We start from the raw sequence: 18,808 nt of genomic DNA, 5'->3' as shown, positions 1-18,808 counted from the left end.
TCACCAATACCTCCAGAAAGGAACCTAGGTGATATTAACGATAATAGGAAAAAAAGAAATTGGTAAGTCATAATAAGACATTATCTTTAGTACTTAATAATAGGTCAAGTTTCCTCTTAAAGGACTCCTTGGAAGTTGCTTGGACTAGCTCAGTCGGCAGCGAATGCCAGAATTCGACAACTCTTAAGGAGTAGAAGTTGTGTATACAGTCCGTTCTGCTATGTTGAGTCTCCAATTTCTGGGTGCTACCCCTTAGGTTAGTATTGTGACTAAGATTACGTAGATGTTTAAAGGGATAACCAGAAGTGTCAAGGATACTGTAAGCCATAAGAAGGTCACTTCTAAGACGCCTGTACTCTAACGGGTAAAGGTTAAGTGATTGGAGATGCTCTTCATACATTTTGAATTTGAGTCCCCGAACTGATTTCGTGGCTGCTAAACACTGGAGTTATAGAATTACGCTGGTAACTACCCTCTGTGCTTGCAGCCTGAACGCAGTTTTAAAGCTTAGTTCTCACTAAGGGTGTGTACACTGTAGTGAAAACTGTAGTATCTAACTTGTTGAATGTCCGTTTGAAAGCTCTTAGGGTTCTAATCCCCCTTAGTTACAACCTCCAGGCGATTGACGGTTGTCTTAAAATGATAACTCACTGTCACCCCGAGATCCTTATGAGATCAGACCACAGGTACAAGCACTTCCCTACCTATTTACCTTTGTATCCCTAAAGTTTATTTAGACGCACGTTGCCTCGTTGATAGGCATCAGCCACATTTTAGACTAGTTGATCACAATATTCGAGTCTATCTGAAGTGCTCATGCATCTTCGTCTCTCATTATTTCTCGCCAGATTTTCACTTCGTCAGCGTAAAATAACATTGGGGACTCAACTATACTTGGGAGGTAATTTACATACAGTATAACAAGTAAAGGACCTAGGACAGAACCTTGAGGTGCTCCGCTAAGTACTGGTTTCCAGTTGAAGCAGTTCGAATGTACTCTTACTTTCTGTCTACGACCTACTAGAAATCCCTAAGCCACTTTAGGAAAGGTTCGGCAATACCAAGATTTTCTAGCTTCAATAGAAGTTTATTCTATGGTACCTTGTCAAATGCTTTGCTGAAGTCTGTGTAGACAAAATCCACTGATTTTCCATTGTCCAGAGCCTCTATCCATCGCTCTCTTGCTATAAGGAGGTTTGTTGTGCAAGATAAACCATGTCTGAAACCATTTTGTTCACTGTTTAACAAGTTGTTGGTTTCCATGAATGTCATGATGGTCTTTTTGACTGTTCTTTCCAGTATTTTTACTACGACACTGGTGACGTTGACAGGTCTGTAGTTCAATGGAAGTTGTCCTGGTCCTGCTTTATGCATGGGAGTAACGATTGCATCCTTCCAATTCTTAGGTAACACCCCTTGGTCAAGTGACATATCGAGTATCTCAGTTAGTGGGACTGCAATATATTGTGCAATTCGGCTCAGGATTTTTGGGTGTAGTTCATTTGGTCCTGTTGACTTTTCGATGTCTAATGTGCTAAGAGATTTATGTACGTCGTTTCGACCGAAGCCCAGGGTGAGCAGATGGTTTGTTGACATTATATCTGAGTGTAGTTCTTCGTCTGGAAGAGGCTCCTGAGTAAAAACTCTCCAGAAACAGTTTGCCATAGGCTTTGCTATTTCCTAACCACAATCTTTCATTTCAGATCCGATTCCTTCCTTAATTAATTAGGTCGGGAATCCAATGCTACATCCTTGTTCTGTAATTTATGTACGAGAATAGTCTCTTAGGTTGCCAGCTGGATTTCATATTTCCTTTGAGCTTTCTGGATTGTAATTATACATCTACTTCTTACCGACCTGTAGCGTTCCATAGTTCTTGTTGTGACAAAGCTGATGGCAGCGTTCCAACATTTCTTCTCCTGTCCTGGTAAATAACGAATATCCCGGCCTATTCAGGGATGATCTTGCTTCGTTTCTTAGGGACTGTCCATGGTATATGTGGTTGAGTTACCTGATTGTGTAACTACCTTAAACGAGTTCATTCCTCTTCTACTGATGCCCCTGAGCCAATTATCCAGTTTTCAGCCGATGCTGCAGAGTTTGTCGCCTCCATATCTGCCCTCCATATGTTAGGACAGGCCGATGCAACTGTTTGATAGGTCATCTCAGCCATGAGCTTGAATAAGATGACTGCATGATCACTTTTTCGTAGAGGTGGTAGGAAAGTCATGTGACCGATATCATTATCGTGTGTGAAGATTAAATCCAAGAGAGACGAGGAGCGTGGTAGGTCATATCTGGTAAAATCTCTAATGTGCTGCAATAAAGCTAGTGCAATTGAAGTTTCTAACAGTTTGCAATCAAATGACGTTGTTGATGACCCTGTAGAATAATGACCTACTTCGTCATTAGTATGGCTCTAATAATAGACCTAATCCTAAGATTGTGGACTTGTCATGATGTAACTGCCTGATTTTTAAGATCTTACGTGGAAGTCACATGATTGTCTATACTAACTCATCGTATCGTAACTATGACCAACATATGGTGGAGAACACATTTAGGTTAAAGATAAAACAATATATTTAACATGAATAAAAGTGATATTACATAAGCATAACCATGCCTGCAAGGCCGAGCCATGCCGTCCGATGAATTGAATTTCAAATGACTTTTGCCGCGTCAACCGTAATTGACCTTCTCCTAGTGTTACATGTTGAAAGTTTATTTTCTCAGGTAACTCATGTTCAGCTTTGAGGATTGTGGTTGGGATTCAATGCCATTACAACCCTACTTCTAAGTTTACACAGTTTATATGCGGTACATTAAAGTCGCCTACTATAAGGCTTTTACCCCTATTATACCAGAACTTAAGTTTGCTTGGAAGTCGCCCACTACACATTCTGGACTGCCGTATACAACAACTAATTTAATATCATGCTGTCTACATATCATCCTGCAACGCACCAGTTCACGTGTCCCTGAATCATGTTCCGTTGTCTCAACAGCTCGTATGCGTAAGGTACTTTTCGTATATAGGGTAACCCCACCTCTCGTACAGTTTAATCTACCAGTCCTACTGGATAAAATGCCAACCAACTGGATTTCATTATCAAACACTTCCGATGTTAACCATGTTTCTGAGACAGCAATGACATCCAGTTTTTCTATATCAACCATTGTCTTCAGCTAAATCATTTAATTCAGAAGTCTGAGAGTGTGTGTAGCACAACTTTAATTTCATGGGAATATTCCCTAGCCACCCAGAGTGGTTTGGGGTTTGTTTTGCCACAAACTTTAACAACTTAAAAACCCTTGGGTATGAGAATACTTTAAACGTTTCGGCGACGCTCATTTATTTCTAATTCTGTAGATCGTCTCTTAGTACGGTCAAACAGGCTGAGATATTTACGGACAATATTGGGGATGCAATCTGTTTGTCTGAGTTTCCAGGCGTCAGGTTTCTTTCTTCAGACGAAGCAAAGGAAAGCTTGAAGAGGCGTTGCCGGATTCAGTGGGTAGTGTACCGTTATCGTACACCTCTCCCACGGTTGCGACTCAGATTAATGCTCCTAACTTGCCCCCAAATGCTCTGATCTGGCCGAGAGTGAGGATAGTTGGCTCTCTCTCGAATGGCTCTCACACAGTCACGTGAATACAACCACTGCCAGGGAAGTCCTACCCACTGCCTTCTCGTGGCATTACTGTTAATTACCAAATTGAGAGGACGAAAAGCGAATGTCTGGCGCCTTAACTGGGCTGGAGAATATAGAGGATCCACCTGAGTAGTTGGAAAACCTTGATTCTTAACCAATGGTGCACACGGGATGCAGGATCCTAACGAAACAAATGGTGTACGAACCTGTTGTTGGTCACCGGCTATCATGGGACCGCGTTTCCTCACGTTGCTCCACTGCCTTATGGATTAGATCTTTAGGTCAAAGGCTCCGGGTGTGACCCCCTAAGAGAACCACTTGCTTCGGTTTAGGGCAGCTGCGCGGTATCACGCCTCATACATAAATCAAATGAAATGACGATTACTACCGTAAATATTATTCTGGCTTCAATTAAAATTCGGACGCTTCACATTCATTTGATAATATTCATTATTTTTTTGTATACTACAACACTTATCTGCTCTCTTCTATTCCCACTTTTGGGTATTCTTATTTTTCAACTTATACAGCAGCTCGCCTGTGGTGCAAACCCTTTCCTATGTAAACGATCTTGAGTCACTGATTGGTGGAATGTTGAATGCTGCCACCGAATACGAGTACTGAAACAGTCATTCCGAGACCATGTATGCCATTGAAACTGGCTTCCTTCAACGTTAGCACACAAATGCAGATCGGACAACAGATAGGGTTGGCTGTGTGTTTAGAAAGTCTTAAAATCGACGTCTGTTGTCTATTGGAGACCCGTATTCAAGAATCTAGCGAAGTGCAACAAATTCGCTCTCCACCTATCGCTTCGTCGGGCTTGATTCAATTGTCTTTATCCGGGGACCCTGTGACATATTCGTTTGGTCTTGCTGGCTTTGGTGTCACTCTAAGCGCTAGAGCTGAGGCATCACTAATCGATTGGATCCCCGTTAACAGTCGGTTATGGGCTGTTGTATAAGAAAGCTTCATCAAAGTGAGAAGAAACCAGCGCGATAAACGACATCTTTTCGTCATCGCCTATGCCCCGACGGATTGCAGCCTGGATGCGATCAAGGATGAGTTTTACCACCAGTTAAAAGTTGTACAGGAATTGATTTCTGACCGATAGTATGGTACCAGCCGCCAATTCTAATGTTCAGATTGGGCGTCTAGTCACAAAAGAGAGTCGTTTAAGTGGTCGATGAGGACTTGTTGGCTGCAGGTCAGATGATGGTGACTGTGTACTGCGACTGTGCACAGACTATCGAAGGTCCTATATGTTAACACATCCGACAGAGTGAAGACATACAACCACCTCTATACATTCAATTAGTGGGGTTAAACAGGGTCGTAGAATTTCACCATTCCTCTTCAACTTTGCGATCAATGACGTTCTGGAAACAGCTCTGATGGATGTAGGTAATGGTGGCGTGGATCTGTTGCTTGTAGAAAGACTTTCCGACCTTGAGTATCCTGATGATATTGTCTTACTGTGCAATGATACCCAAGCTATCCAGTCTGCACTTAGTCAGTTGGCAATCAGTGCCCGTAGTTATGGCATTTGATTTCCACATTCTAAGTGCAAATTACCCTAACAAGACTAACAGGAGTCAATGCCTACACCCACTCTTGGTAGTGAGCAGATAGAAGTAGTTGAGAAGTTCGTGCATCCGGATAGTTGTGTAAGTGCTGGTGGTGGCGTGAGTAATGAGTTTAAGTCATATATAGTTAAAGCCAGAGCAGCTTACGCCAATCTGAGCCATCTTTGGAGCCTTCGTGATGTTAGTCTGGCTGTGAAAGGTCGGATCTACAACGCGACGGTGAGAGAGATTTCGCTCTATGCTTGTGAAACATAGCCTCTCTGAGTTGAGGATGTTAGACGACTCTCTGTGTTTGATTATCTCTGTTTCAGAAGGATTGTTGACATCCAGTGACAACTTCATGTTAGTTGGTATTAGCATTTAGAAACACAGGCTTCGGTGGCTTGGATACGTACTACGAATGTCGTCCAAGAGAACTTCACATCGTGAATTATTTGTCAACACTAGGACTGGTTGAAAAAGGCGGAGAGGTGGCCAGTGTATGTCATGGTGTCCTGGTATAAAAGAAAGCTGTACAGGACTGGCATGTTGGTTCTTCGTGACTCCCTGTTTAGGGTCTTGGAGATAGTGCAACACAGCGAAGGTCCTGCTTTGGTTTTTTACTCTCTTCACTTAACTGAGAAGCTATCTAACTGTAAGAATTCTTTCTGATCGTATATTTCGTTACTAAATTGCTCCCATAATAATAATGATTATTATTATTATCATGATTATTAAACTCCCATTTAATTTTTAGACGTCATACCTTCTTTTCTCTGTCTTATTACATAGTGTATATATATTTTGGTGCCCCTTCGTACCAATACTTCTATTCAAATAAAAAAGTAAACTTTGTAATATTATGTACGAAGATTTTTTGCTTTTTTATGGCGTATGGGCAGTTTTAGAAATCATTTAATGGTTATGCGTTGATGATACAACTCTTTATTTCAGATGTTTAAAGAAGTTGAGGAGCGCTGTGATGCTTATTTACAAACTTGGTGGGAACAAGAAGCTGCTGGAGTGTTAAGTGGTCTATCGGGTTCAAATGGGCCTCTGGATACAGAACTCACCTCCGTACCTGATTTAGAAAGTTATAGTCACTCCGAATCGGGGAGCGGAATGCAAACTATGCAGTTAACTCGGGATGAACTGCTTTACGCAAACCAAGTGGGTTTGTATAGACTATTTTTATTCAAATTTTGTTGCCTTACTGCCCTATTTCCATGTGTTTCTACATCTGACAGCTTTAAGTAGACTACGTAGGTATTGTTAGACGATCCTCAGAATTTTGATTCTAATTTTATTAATATTGAGCTTCTAAAGTGCATATGCAGTTCAGTACGAACCCATTATAAACCGGGTTCTTGATAACCAGATCCAATCTTTTTATATTGAAGCTGGGTTAACAAATTTTTTCAAACTAGGATTCACTCATTTTTGAGGCAAAACGCGTATCAAAGATCTACTGGTCAATAATGGCAAGGTAAATGTGTTCATTATAACCACTTTAGTCACTGACTTTCTAGTTGTGTCGCACCGATATCCTCAAAGTAATGGAATAATTATTATGGTTTGTTTTTTATAATTACTCGGTTATGTAGGTATTTTCTAATTATTTCATAACTTAGTGTTAATTAAAATGGCTATTTTTGTTCATGGGATGCCTTAGAAACAAATGAGGACTGAGATTTGTCCGAATTGTATCCAGTAAGGACGTATGCTGTAGTGTACCACCTTTTTCACATATTTTAGAACCGTTTATTAGGAGAAAGCATAGGCGACTGCTAAGATTCAGTGAAATTATATGCATTCGACTGTAGAACTCCTTGCTATTCCTACAGCTGAAAGTTGTCAGACCTCAGAACATTAGTAGCATTAACTGCGCCAGTCCACCTTATTGGTCAACCGTAACCAAGTAAATAATCACAGGTGTTGAATGACTATCTTACGGATGCAGCGCCTTCAGTAGAATGATCATAAGTCTTACTTGCAATAGGATTTCTTGTTAGGAAGTGAAACAAATTCAGGATCACAGACGTGATGTTTTCGGCATAAGAAACGGGCATCATTACTTGTGGTTCGTGACATATCACGTGACCATAAGGAGCCGTAATTAAGCAAAATGTCCTGCTTCACAAATATGGGCGGATTGCGGATAATCTCCCCCCACAATCCTGAATGAAAAATGAAAGGATGAAGACCAAAGTGCACAGTGCATGGAAAATCGGAGGAAAACATCAAGAGAATCGATAGTACCCGGAGAAAACGAGAAGTAACTGCTCAGGTCGTGGTTGGATGGAAGATCTTGGCAGGGAGCCTGTGCTAATTGAAGAGTAAGAGGCATAATTAAGTACATAAAAATTGATAAATGATTTTTGTAAGTCACCTCTCCCTCAGCCTTCTGATAAGCCAGGTTAAAAATATTACTGTAAGACTTTGCGTTTAATTTATGCCTTCGGTTTCTGAGCAAAATTGTTTGTGGGAACTTCAACATGCGCAAAATTTCTTGTTTTCAAAGCAACAAAACGTCTGGAGTGATTCACTGAGTACTTAGATTTTGAAACGTGAACTCATACGTCAGAAGCTCCATTAGACATTGAAATATCTTTAGGAGAAACTCACTTCTTTATAACTTGTGTTTTAAAAGTGTTCTATAAGGTCTTGTACCTAATATAGTCAGCTTCCGCTTTCATTTGAAAACCATATCTAGGAGAAGTGAGAACATGTCACTTCATAGGGGGGCTGTTTGGATGGACTTTTGAAGCTTTCTAAGAAGCCTTAACTTGGGTGCCTTGTCAACAGAGAACATTACCGATAAATTGACCACAGTATTCTGCCAAAACGTCGGTAATATCATTGTCAAAAACCCCACTTTTTGATTGCTGGAGGCTTAGGATTTTTGGTCTGTTCATACCGGCCCAAATACAAATGTGTCTGGGAAGATGTGTTGCCAGATTTCATGAACTTTCTGTTTTAGTTGCGACGAAAGGAGTCTATATGAAGATATAGGTGGCAAGTACACGTACAAAAAATGTACCATCCAGTTTAATAATGGCTTCAGTGCACATCCAAAATCAATCATTATGAAATCAAGCGTTCAAAGGAGAAATGATGAAGAATGCTTGCTAGAGAAAATCAAGTATATCAGGATCCAAAAACAAGGAATATTTGAGAGAACAATTGTTTTCAATAACCTCGTCATCACGCTCTACAGTTGTAAATCCGAAATTGTCATGGTATTTTACCAAGCCCGAAATAAGGGACGCACGAAGAAATTCGACGATAATATATGTTAAGAATGATGATTTTGTGCATATGTTACGACACAACTACTTAAAAATTGAGTTATTTATAAATTAGAAAAGTAATTTAATAAAGGTCAGAATGATTCGTTGTGAAGTGTCAAGTTATAAACAATTTGATTATTGCAGAACAACTCCGTGAACAATTTTGTGAAAACACACACTTAACAGATTTGCTTTAAGAAATGACTAGAGAAGTGTATATTGAAGCTAATATTGTATGCTCCAGTCCACGGCATGCAGTTCATGAATTCACGTTAGTCATTCTTGACTTTGATGATGCTTGATAAACTGTCCAACATTCAGTGACGTCATGAAACCCAACTTGACGATGGACTTCTCCAGGGCTTGGTTGCACTTCACAGGTCCTGAAGATGGAAGCTTTTTATTGGTTAACCGAATCGCGAAACGCCTGTATACTCATTCACATTCGTAATTGACCCCGAAAATTTAAGGCACATTTTTTCACCCGTAGCATGTTTTGTTTCCAGGGGAAAAAACCGAATCGTAAAAGACTATTCTTTTGTCGACTTCGGTTTAGCCCACTGAGTTACCATTCATTTCAATAAAAAGCGTTTCTTGAAGCGATTGAATCTGACCATACTATTATTTATATCTTTAATGTGGTTTTACAAGATAGTAAACACGTTAGACGACAACAGGTTATGGGAGAATTTGTAGATGTGGTCGAGTCGCAATGGATTATGATCACAACTACAATAAGATTACGTGCCAGATATCGATTTGGATCCCTCGGTAGGCCAGAAACCAAAAAGTTGTTAATGGTCCAGATAAGATATGTTTGTTGGCGATCTCTTGGTATTAAAAGAATACTGAGACGTGTCAAAGATTACAGTCAAAACAGTGGAGCGTAAGCTCGTTCGTAAAAGCAAAGTGGACAACGGAAGGAAGTGTTTTTGGCACAGTTAAACAAACAAATACAGTAAAACCATCACTGGTACAACTGATTATAATAATTGTTTCCATTACACCAATGGCGTCACAAAAGTAGGTCACTACAGATTAATCTACACGCAAATAATTAGATTTTTAGTGTAACTATTTTGGACACTGGACGTGCTTTGGATATTGTTGGACGTGTTCTAGTCCATTTATCTATGGCTACCGAAATTTGCGCACATATAAATCATGTCGGGAATGGGCAACAACGTTGAGTCATCTCACTTAGTTTCACTTTATCAAGCACTTGTGGAAAAAGAGTTTATCGAGCGAGTTAGAAATTATTAATTAAAGCCTCATACTAATTCAGGAAAATGTATTGTATTCTGTTGTTTTGGTTGGAAAGATTTCACCACACATAACTAACAACGAAGTTGGAAGTAAGTACTCAAATTAAGAGTTAACTCAGTTCGACAGAATTTTATGAGAAGCTCATGTCCAGTTTCACCTCGCCGGACCATATTACAGGTCTCTTGATGGTTTATCCTTATCACGTGATACACATTATTGAGGTATTTCCTCTAATGTTCACATTGAGTAAGCCAGTCAAGTTTTAGAAGTTTGATGGAAGTTTTTCGAGTAATTACCAAGTCTGAAGAAGTTATAGAATCCTACATGAATTGTTATGCTGGAGAGATAAATATGGGTCAGAATGATGCTCAAGACTATCGACATTTCAATGAGTTTGACAAAGCTACCATCCAAGAAATGTACACAAAAAGCTCCTTGGCTCCTACGATTCATAGTCGTATCTTATGTGCAAACGATAATATCGTCCACCGTATATACCGCACATATGAACTGTTGGTTTTTGATATGGAACCGACAATCATATCAGACTACGATTCAAATGAATCTGATGAGAAAAAGTTACTTGACTTACTAAGTCAAGTGAATAGACTAAGCGTGCATCTGGCAGAAGAATCCATGCTGGTAAGTTATATTAAGCAAGTGAACAAAAATTAGTATTGGCCAATATGATGGATTCTCTCGTCTTTATGACTACATCAAAACCAAGCTGAATACTTTGTTTTCCATTAAATTCCTGACAGTAGTAATTCTTAAGCAGTAGATTGTTTCCTGGACAAAATTTCTAATTTTTGATGGACTGTTGCTACTTCAAATTCATACTTCCAGTAACGTTTAACATGATCAAAGTGAATATACTGTTATCAGGAAGTCTTCAGATGTTAATAACAGTTTAGAAATTCAATTTTTCCAAAAACCAGGTTATTTTCCGTATCTACATTTAGATAACTAGGGTACTATAATGCGTAACATTTGATGTGCTTCTAACTGGGGACATTTTTAAGAACACAGTTTGGAAGCTTAAAAGAACCAAATGTATGCAGTTAAGATCCTTAAATATGTTCTTAAGTGGTACGATGCAATTTAACGAGGAAACCACTCCCAACAAAAGTATATACTTGACTTTAAAAGCAAACTTAGAGCGAGTATTTCCACCTATGGTATTTTAAAGCTCAAAATATAACCGCAGGCAGGTGGTGAGCCTACCTGCATAGGGTGTACATACACTTCCAAATTTATTTCACTGGATTATACTCCTTGAATAACATTTTCAAACCTAATCTTTCCGATTACTGCTTATACTCCTACTACCTCTACCACCATAGGATTTGGATTGACAATTGTATCTCTGTGCTAATGTGGTATGGCAACTCGAACTGATGTACGTACGTACGAAGTTCTACGTTGTGACTGACTGAGATTAAATTCGGAAATGGAACTTGGGTTTCTCATCCAATCCTCTGGGTGAGGTAATGTATGATTTACTACCTCTATAAGTATTGGTGTAAGATTTCTTTATTAATTACTGTAATCTCGCCAATGATACTTTGCATCGAGGTGTTTATATCTAGAGTTGGTGAAATCTGAGCGACTCCATATATTTGGAGAAGTAAGAATGTAGTGATCATGAGGCAAATTAAGCAAGAAAACTGAACAATACACAATCTCGGTTCGACCTGCCTCCTATGCTCCTAAGCAGTGACAAAAGTTTGACGACAGTAGTCAGCTGAATGACAACGGGAGACAACAAAGTATTAAAAGATAGATTTTTTGGCACCAACTGGATTGTCTTTTATTGTGATTATGTGGAAAGTAAATTGTAATATATTTGTACACAAAATAACAAATTAACATAAATGTAAAGTTACAAGTCCAGCTTATGACCATAGTACTGCACTAATGGCTTCTCAACTATTCATACAAGGGCTGAAAGAAACTTATAACGGTAATAAACTGGAAATTAATGAACAACCAGACACCAAAACGTTTATCAAATCCTGAGATACGGTTGAATCAAATTGGATAGTTTAACGAACAGAATCCCAAGGCTCCCATGACTTAGAAAAGTCCCTAATGAATGTATGTCACTGAGACCCATGGATTTTTTTACATTAAAATTTTCGCCAAGCTTGCTGGTGTAAAAAGCTGACAACGAACTTGAAGTAAACTTGGTGTCTGTTCAGATAAAAAAGTGAGCTTTTACTTGTGCGATTCAAAATACTGTGTGGTAATCAATTTCTATCTTCTTCCACGTAGGTCCTAAACGTAAATAGTTTAATTCATGTGTTGTAACTATTGTGCGATTTGAGGACCAAATACCCATTCACTTATCAATTTTATGGACAGTCTAAAAACAGCACATAGTTAAGAAGTGCTAAAATGTCAGAACTGTTATGGATTTACAGGAACCATAATTTTTAATGATTCAACATTATGCCAAACGCGATCGCTCATTTTTTCTGAAACTGTTACAACGAAAGATAAGTTATTTGTGCTGCGTTGACTGATCCCTCAACTTCATAACATCAATGAGGCCTAGAAATGATCCATCACAAAACCATAATTACAAATGGAATACTCCAACAAACAAGCTTTGTAAGGCAATAACAGTCATCAAAGTACTAGCTGTGTTACATGACAAGGTTACACACTTAAATAGGAATTTCTTGTAAAAAGAAAATATCATCGAAATTTGTTAAGAACATAATTGATTATAGGAATCAGATTTCGGAGGCCATTTATCAACCTATCAAATGAAGGCCTATCGAATTTACATATCACTTTCCATAACAGAAGCAAATCTTGCATTATGTTATCTAATTTGGTGGAAACTAATTAATGTATTTTTAGTAGGCTTAGAAACCTGTCAAAAATGATTGTCTCTAGCCGTTTCTAACAAAGTTTAGTAATGACATTGTCGCGTTTATTTGTATGCAAATTTTCAACTGTTGAAAGCTGTTTTCAAAAGACTTTTATTTTTTTATCACAGGACCAAAAGGAATACGCTCCTGAAACTTTTAAAGTAAGTTTAACAGAAAAAACTAAGAGTCAGATTGTTGGTCATTTCAAGGTACATAACAATGTAAGTATATTGGAAGTAGTAATTTATTTTTGTATTGGTTGTTTGAACGTTCCCATTGATGTTTAGAACTGAAATTGATCAGTCTCTTATTGGCATATGTGCATCCTGTGCGGATTGCCTTGATATCCCTTTAAGCTATATGCATTATAAGCACAGATGGATAGTGACTAGAACTGGAGCCAAGGACACGCGTTTCGTCTTATTTGGAACTCGTCAGTTGGGTGCACCTGCATCCTACAGTTGGTGTTCACTACACGACTTATACCCAGTATCTTTTTCTCTAAACGCAATCTAACGAACATCAGCTCTGGGATCCAGATACATCCAACCGACGAGTCCCAAATAGGACGAAACGCGTGTCCTCGATTCCAATACTAGCCACCATCCACCCCTGCTTATATTAGAAGTAGGAATACAGATAACACGTAACGATTTGGTTTTAATAAGCACATTTAAATAACTTTGTAACTAACCATGAGAGTTTAGTAGATGATGGAATAGCAGCTCATATGTTTTGACTTTGATTAAATATGATAATGAACCAGATTTCTAACGTAAGGTGATTAACGGCATGAAGAGTATATTGAGTCCACACAAAACGTATAAAACGGAACCATCAGTATTTTCATAGCGGCAAATCCATTATTTTTTTATCTATCTTAATCTTTTGTTAGGTTCACGAATTGAAATATCTATGTAGTACGGATAAATTGTGAAACCATATATGTTTGCTACAGAAGGATGCTAAATAACTCTAACTTTACTTAGCGTCGTAACTTTACACGAACGAAATGCTCTTGATTTCTACTTACTTTCGAGATGACCAAACTTCATTATAATGTTTGTTAGATTAAGGCACTCGGATTACTGAAGACTAAGAAGTTCGTCGGTTGTGACCTATCTGCCAAGTACTCGTTTGTGTATTCGAATGTGTTCTATACTGTTTTTGTGCGCTGTTGCTATCCAATTATTTAAAATGAATTAAGTGGGTTTGGACTCGAACCTGCCACTTACTCGTGGGGAGCTCAGTGGTTCAATCACTAGGCCATAGTTTCACCTGAATTTAAGAAGTCATTAAAGACACGACCCCGCACTGGTATTTTAAAATACTTGAACTTAACTATGTAGGAACGTTTTCTGTTGATGATTTCAGAGACGTGGGTAAAGATAAATGGGTGTAGATTAGCCTTTACAGAAAGAAAAATAAGATATATCTTTTTATACGAAGTACCACAAATATAAACCAGACAAAAATTAATTGGAGTAAAACTAGCGGAGTGATGGGACTGTATTTTTGGTTACGTTTAAAGTAAACGTATGTAGTCACAAGAGAGGTACATTATCTTTTGAAATTTGTCGATTAAACTAAATCAAACACTTAACTCTTGATTATATGATTAGTGTGAATGTTATCATTGTTCATAACATTCTCGATTCCTAAAAGAATAAAATACGTAGTTTTTACATTTTCAGCGGAAGTTAGCTGGAATATTGAATAATATTCGCCAAGTACGCCCAGAGCTGATTCCACAACAAGGTAAGTTGTTTATTGTGAAACAATAATTTATGTGCAAATGTCACATACCAAGGTTAGTACTCTGTTCATCACTGGAGTATGAAAACTGCCCCAAAAGTGTGTACAAATATACATATTGGTATGCAATTCGATTAATAGCCATGTAAATACCACTTCTTACTCAATTGTACTGTTGTGAACGGGAACACAAGTGGGGACAGTGTATTTGAACACAAAATCACAGAACATTTTAGTAAAATCTGAGAACCATACAGTGATTACTTAATTTGCAAAATGTTAATCAGTTGCCTCAAACTTGACTGTTCCTTCTGCAAATATCAGTCAATCGTCTCAGACTTCAATGTTCCTGCATTTCCATATCAATTGCTTTCTGTTCCGGTTTTTTCCTCCTCGATCTATTTCTGAATACCGTTATATACTACTTATGTCAATGTAAGTAGCCCACACCACAGTGCTTGCAGTTATGTCTCACAATAAGCATGTCACATCTTATACTGTTCAAACAAACTTTGGTGAATCAGATCAAGGCTAGTTTCGCCAGAGCTTCAAGTGTGCTGTGCGATAAAAGGACAAACATCTAATCATGCACGGTCACATTTTCCCCCTCAAAGACGTAAAATTAACATATTAAGAACCATTCATTCATTACAAATGTACTGTAAAAAGCCGGATAAGCGTAACCATATAAACTAATTCAAACTTCTAAATGCTGTGCATAAAGTTGCAACAAGCGCCTGATATCACTGTGAGTTAGGAGTTTAGTATTGGATCAGTGGAAGACGTTTAATGAATACCATCAATTCGCGCATGAAAGGAAGTCATTTACAGCTTTTAGGAGTAGTGGAAGTTACAGAAGTATGAAATTCTTGAGAGTACCGGAGCTGACAACTGACTTAATTCATTTCTAGGAAGCCTTATCAGTATGTTCAGTTATTTTCTTCTGGTTAATTTTAATATGATAACATGTAAAACTTTGTCGATGCGATTATAAGGACCACTTTACCGACCAAATCAATATTATGTATTTAATTCATCATACTATAATTTCTTGTTAGGAAACTAAGCGATAGTTTTCAATTTCCCATCTCTTAAATATTTGTGGTTACTTACAGCCGTAAAAAGATTTTAATGAGTGAATTTTATATTTAGTTGCAGTTGGATATTTTGCGGACATATCTTCTTACGAAGGAATAATACCATTAAAAGAATACATGAAACTCTACGACATTCCATATGAAACCTCATCACAATCCGGTAAGTGTAAATTTTAATGTTATGTTGTAGGAAGTGTGATTTTATGATAGTCAATCCTGCAAAAAAATTGGCCAGTTTACAATTACTGGCATCAATTCAAATAACAATCTCACCATTCTTATTTTGAGACAATGTTAATGAGAAATGCTTTATTTTCGTGATTGCACTTAACATTCATTTCTCTTGCAACGTTATCGTATGTGACAATTACCTCAAATTTATTCGAAACAATTTTTCCATCTGTCAGAAGTAATTTTCTTAGCTAGACACATAAAAGCCTAATTCTATACACCTCGTGTACAGGGTATACGTTTATTAGGAATTCAAGTAGAAACATCTGCAGATAAACAGGAACCGACTTCTCAGAAAAGTGATTCTGTTTATAACCATCAAGGTTTCCCATTTGGTGCTTATCTTGTGAGACATTAGATTTAATAATGAAAGTGTAGTCGCTTACACTAACACATCTCGGTTTTTTGTGTTTAATAAAAGATTTGGAAGTATTTGTCAATTGTAATAAGACTTTACGGAAGTAGAACTATATAAGAAACGGTGCGGATAGACGGAAGCACACATCACCAAGAAAAAAAATGAAGCAAAACTTTACAAAAATATCGGTCAGTCATTCTTATTCCCAAAAGGTTCATAAGATAATTTTTAAGTGGGGGAGTAGTAAAATAAGATGAAATATAATTTACGATAAGACCATTTCAAGATAATATACGTCAAAGGTCATAGATATTAGGCAAATTTTAAGGGATTATTTAAGACATTAGAGGCTTTTCATTCGGCCATCAATGAAACAACATTGACAGTATATGACCGAATGAAATATTACAAAAGGAAACCATCCTACTTCAAAGTTTCCAAACTCAGCAGGTAATTTTATATAGGCAATGCTCGTTAGTATACAATTATAAAAGTTGACGTGTTTCTCTTTCGTTTCAGAGCTTACATGGCCGATCGAGAGAAATTCTTTTATTTACAAATAAGAATTCTAAAAGCAATACCTTTGTATCATTTAAATAGATTAGACCTTTTGATAGTTTTGCGCCAAAAATTCTGGTTACCATCTGAAAAATAACACTACTCATAAAAGAAAAGGTAATATTTATGTAAGCCCACTAAGTAGAAAGATAACATTATATTGAAAAATGGATCCGTTCTAAATAAAGTTGTACTAAACTTTCTATTACTAATGAATTATTTCAGTGTTAAACTAGTTCTTTCTATTACCTTTGATTGCAGGTTTAAGAGAATATGTCTAATCTAACTAATAAAAAAACTTCCATAACTTTAAGGGTATACAAGGATAAGGCTGGAGCTTCCAGTGTGAGCTATATTTTCATTGAGATTATGAATCGGTCAATGTTAGACCAACATTGGAAGCCTGAGGGGTCCGTTTCGTCCTAGCATGAGACTCATCAGCAGTGCGCATCCACGATCTCGCACGCGGGATTAGAACCCGGGACTTTTGATCTCACGCGCAAACGCTTAAACTCTAGACCAACGAGCCGGCATCCAACAGTGTTAATGTCTTACTTCAATCGGTCCATGATCTTGTGCGATCATACTAGGACGAAACGGCAGTCCAGTACTTCAATGATGGTCTGACATTGATCGACCCATCATCTCAATTAAAATTAAACAATTGCCAAAACTCTAGTCATATTGAACCCAACCAACGTAAATCAAATCTTTCGGTATCGTAAACATTTGGAAATTTGAACTTTCACAAACAAAAATAGCATCCTCCTAGTTGTTGATTCGAAAGGAGTTTGAAAACAACGACTGTTCGTAGCAAGTTCTTAAAGATGGCGCAAAATACAACATTACAAATGAGAAAACATTTTTGTTTTAGTGTAATCCTTGTCTAAATAGCTCAAGAAATATTTAAACTTTTAACAGCTCATGGTAAAATGCTGAAAATAAGATTGTTATTACAAAAAATCACAAGACACTATCTTGGGTTCGATGCATTCCTGGACTGCTGATCACTCCTAAATTGGAACAAAAGTATTACCGGGTACTGGTTGATTTCTAACTTTCCTCTAAATAATCCCAATCCAAAACGGAATCTATCTTCATACGAGTCACACCAACAATAATCAGTTTTTTTTATTTAAGAACCCGATTGTCGCCAAATCTTCATAGCTTTACAAGAGGAAAAGATCCGGTATGACAATTCACATTGTAGTCCTAGTAACCAAGTGAACGATTGAAGGCTACTATACATACCTTCAGTCAAGGAATATTTAAAGACCATCATACAATCACATTGAATAGTAGCAAGACGGCTATATTTAAACTATCATACTTGGTAAGTCCGTGAACGAAACTATCTGGGTCAGAAGTTGTAGTTCAGTTTGGAGCATGATTTCGTGATTAAAAATCTCAAAACCTGTACTTTGTGTTAGCAGTACCCAATGATGGTGTTTAACGATTAGATTTTCTGATTATCATGATCTAAAAGTGCTGCAATCCTCCTCAAATTAATTGACGGGAATGGTTAGGGTTAGTTCATTAACTAGAAACAGGTAATCTTTCACCACCGTTTCACATGTGTTTATAATGTCTGATCTTATCTAAGGTAGAGATTACCGGTGCGACGGTTAGCTATCATACGTAATAAACAGTAAGTCTAGTTTCACAATAAAAAAGGAAGATCTAAAACCGTAAGATCAAAGGAAGAAAGTGAGTCATAATGAACCAAACTGTACAATAATATTAGTTACGATTCGCATGATCTGCGAAACCCATAACATCGCTTTCACATTTAAGCATCTATCCCCCAATATTGACAATGCTTATGCTGTGACCTCTCGCCCATTAAATATTTTGAATTACGTCCAGTTTCTTAAGGACCTTCAGGACAGTAATAATTCATTAATAAGTGCCTAGCAGTGACATTTGTATACGTAAAAGATGAGTAGTTCCTCTGATACACTCCATAGAACTTGCACGTAGATAGCCAATATTTATGGTTAACAAAACATCATTCTTATAGGACTAAGAGAAACGTAGAACATCACAAAATATCCTGGACAATTTATATTGCTCTGCATACGAACATTCTTTATTAAACATCAAGATTTCTTAGCTCGTCAAGATTATCACTGGAGGACACATCTTACCCTTTA

The 18,808-nt window shown here is 37.6% G+C and overlaps 1 protein-coding gene across 1 annotated transcript; it reads left to right on the top strand.

Moving 5' to 3' along the window:
* Positions 1–10,050: 10,050 nt before the first annotated feature.
* Positions 10,051–17,890, top strand: Smp_179620 (hypothetical protein; the record flags this gene model as incomplete). The annotated part of the gene is made up of 5 exons (XM_018789179.1): positions 10,051–10,419; positions 12,785–12,817; positions 14,351–14,414; positions 15,564–15,668; positions 17,823–17,890. The coding sequence occupies 5 exons, from the start codon at positions 10,051–10,053 to the stop codon at positions 17,888–17,890; spliced, it is 639 nt and encodes a 212-aa protein (XP_018654648.1).
* Between the last annotated feature and the right edge of the window lie 918 nt (positions 17,891–18,808).

This window comes from Schistosoma mansoni, chromosome W (assembly GCF_000237925.1).
Source record: "Schistosoma mansoni strain Puerto Rico chromosome W, complete genome".
In the NCBI taxonomy this organism is placed as follows: Eukaryota; Metazoa; Platyhelminthes; class Trematoda; order Strigeidida; family Schistosomatidae; genus Schistosoma; species Schistosoma mansoni.
The sequence above is the reverse complement of the archived record's forward strand: the minus strand, read 5'-3'. Positions and strand labels throughout refer to the sequence as shown.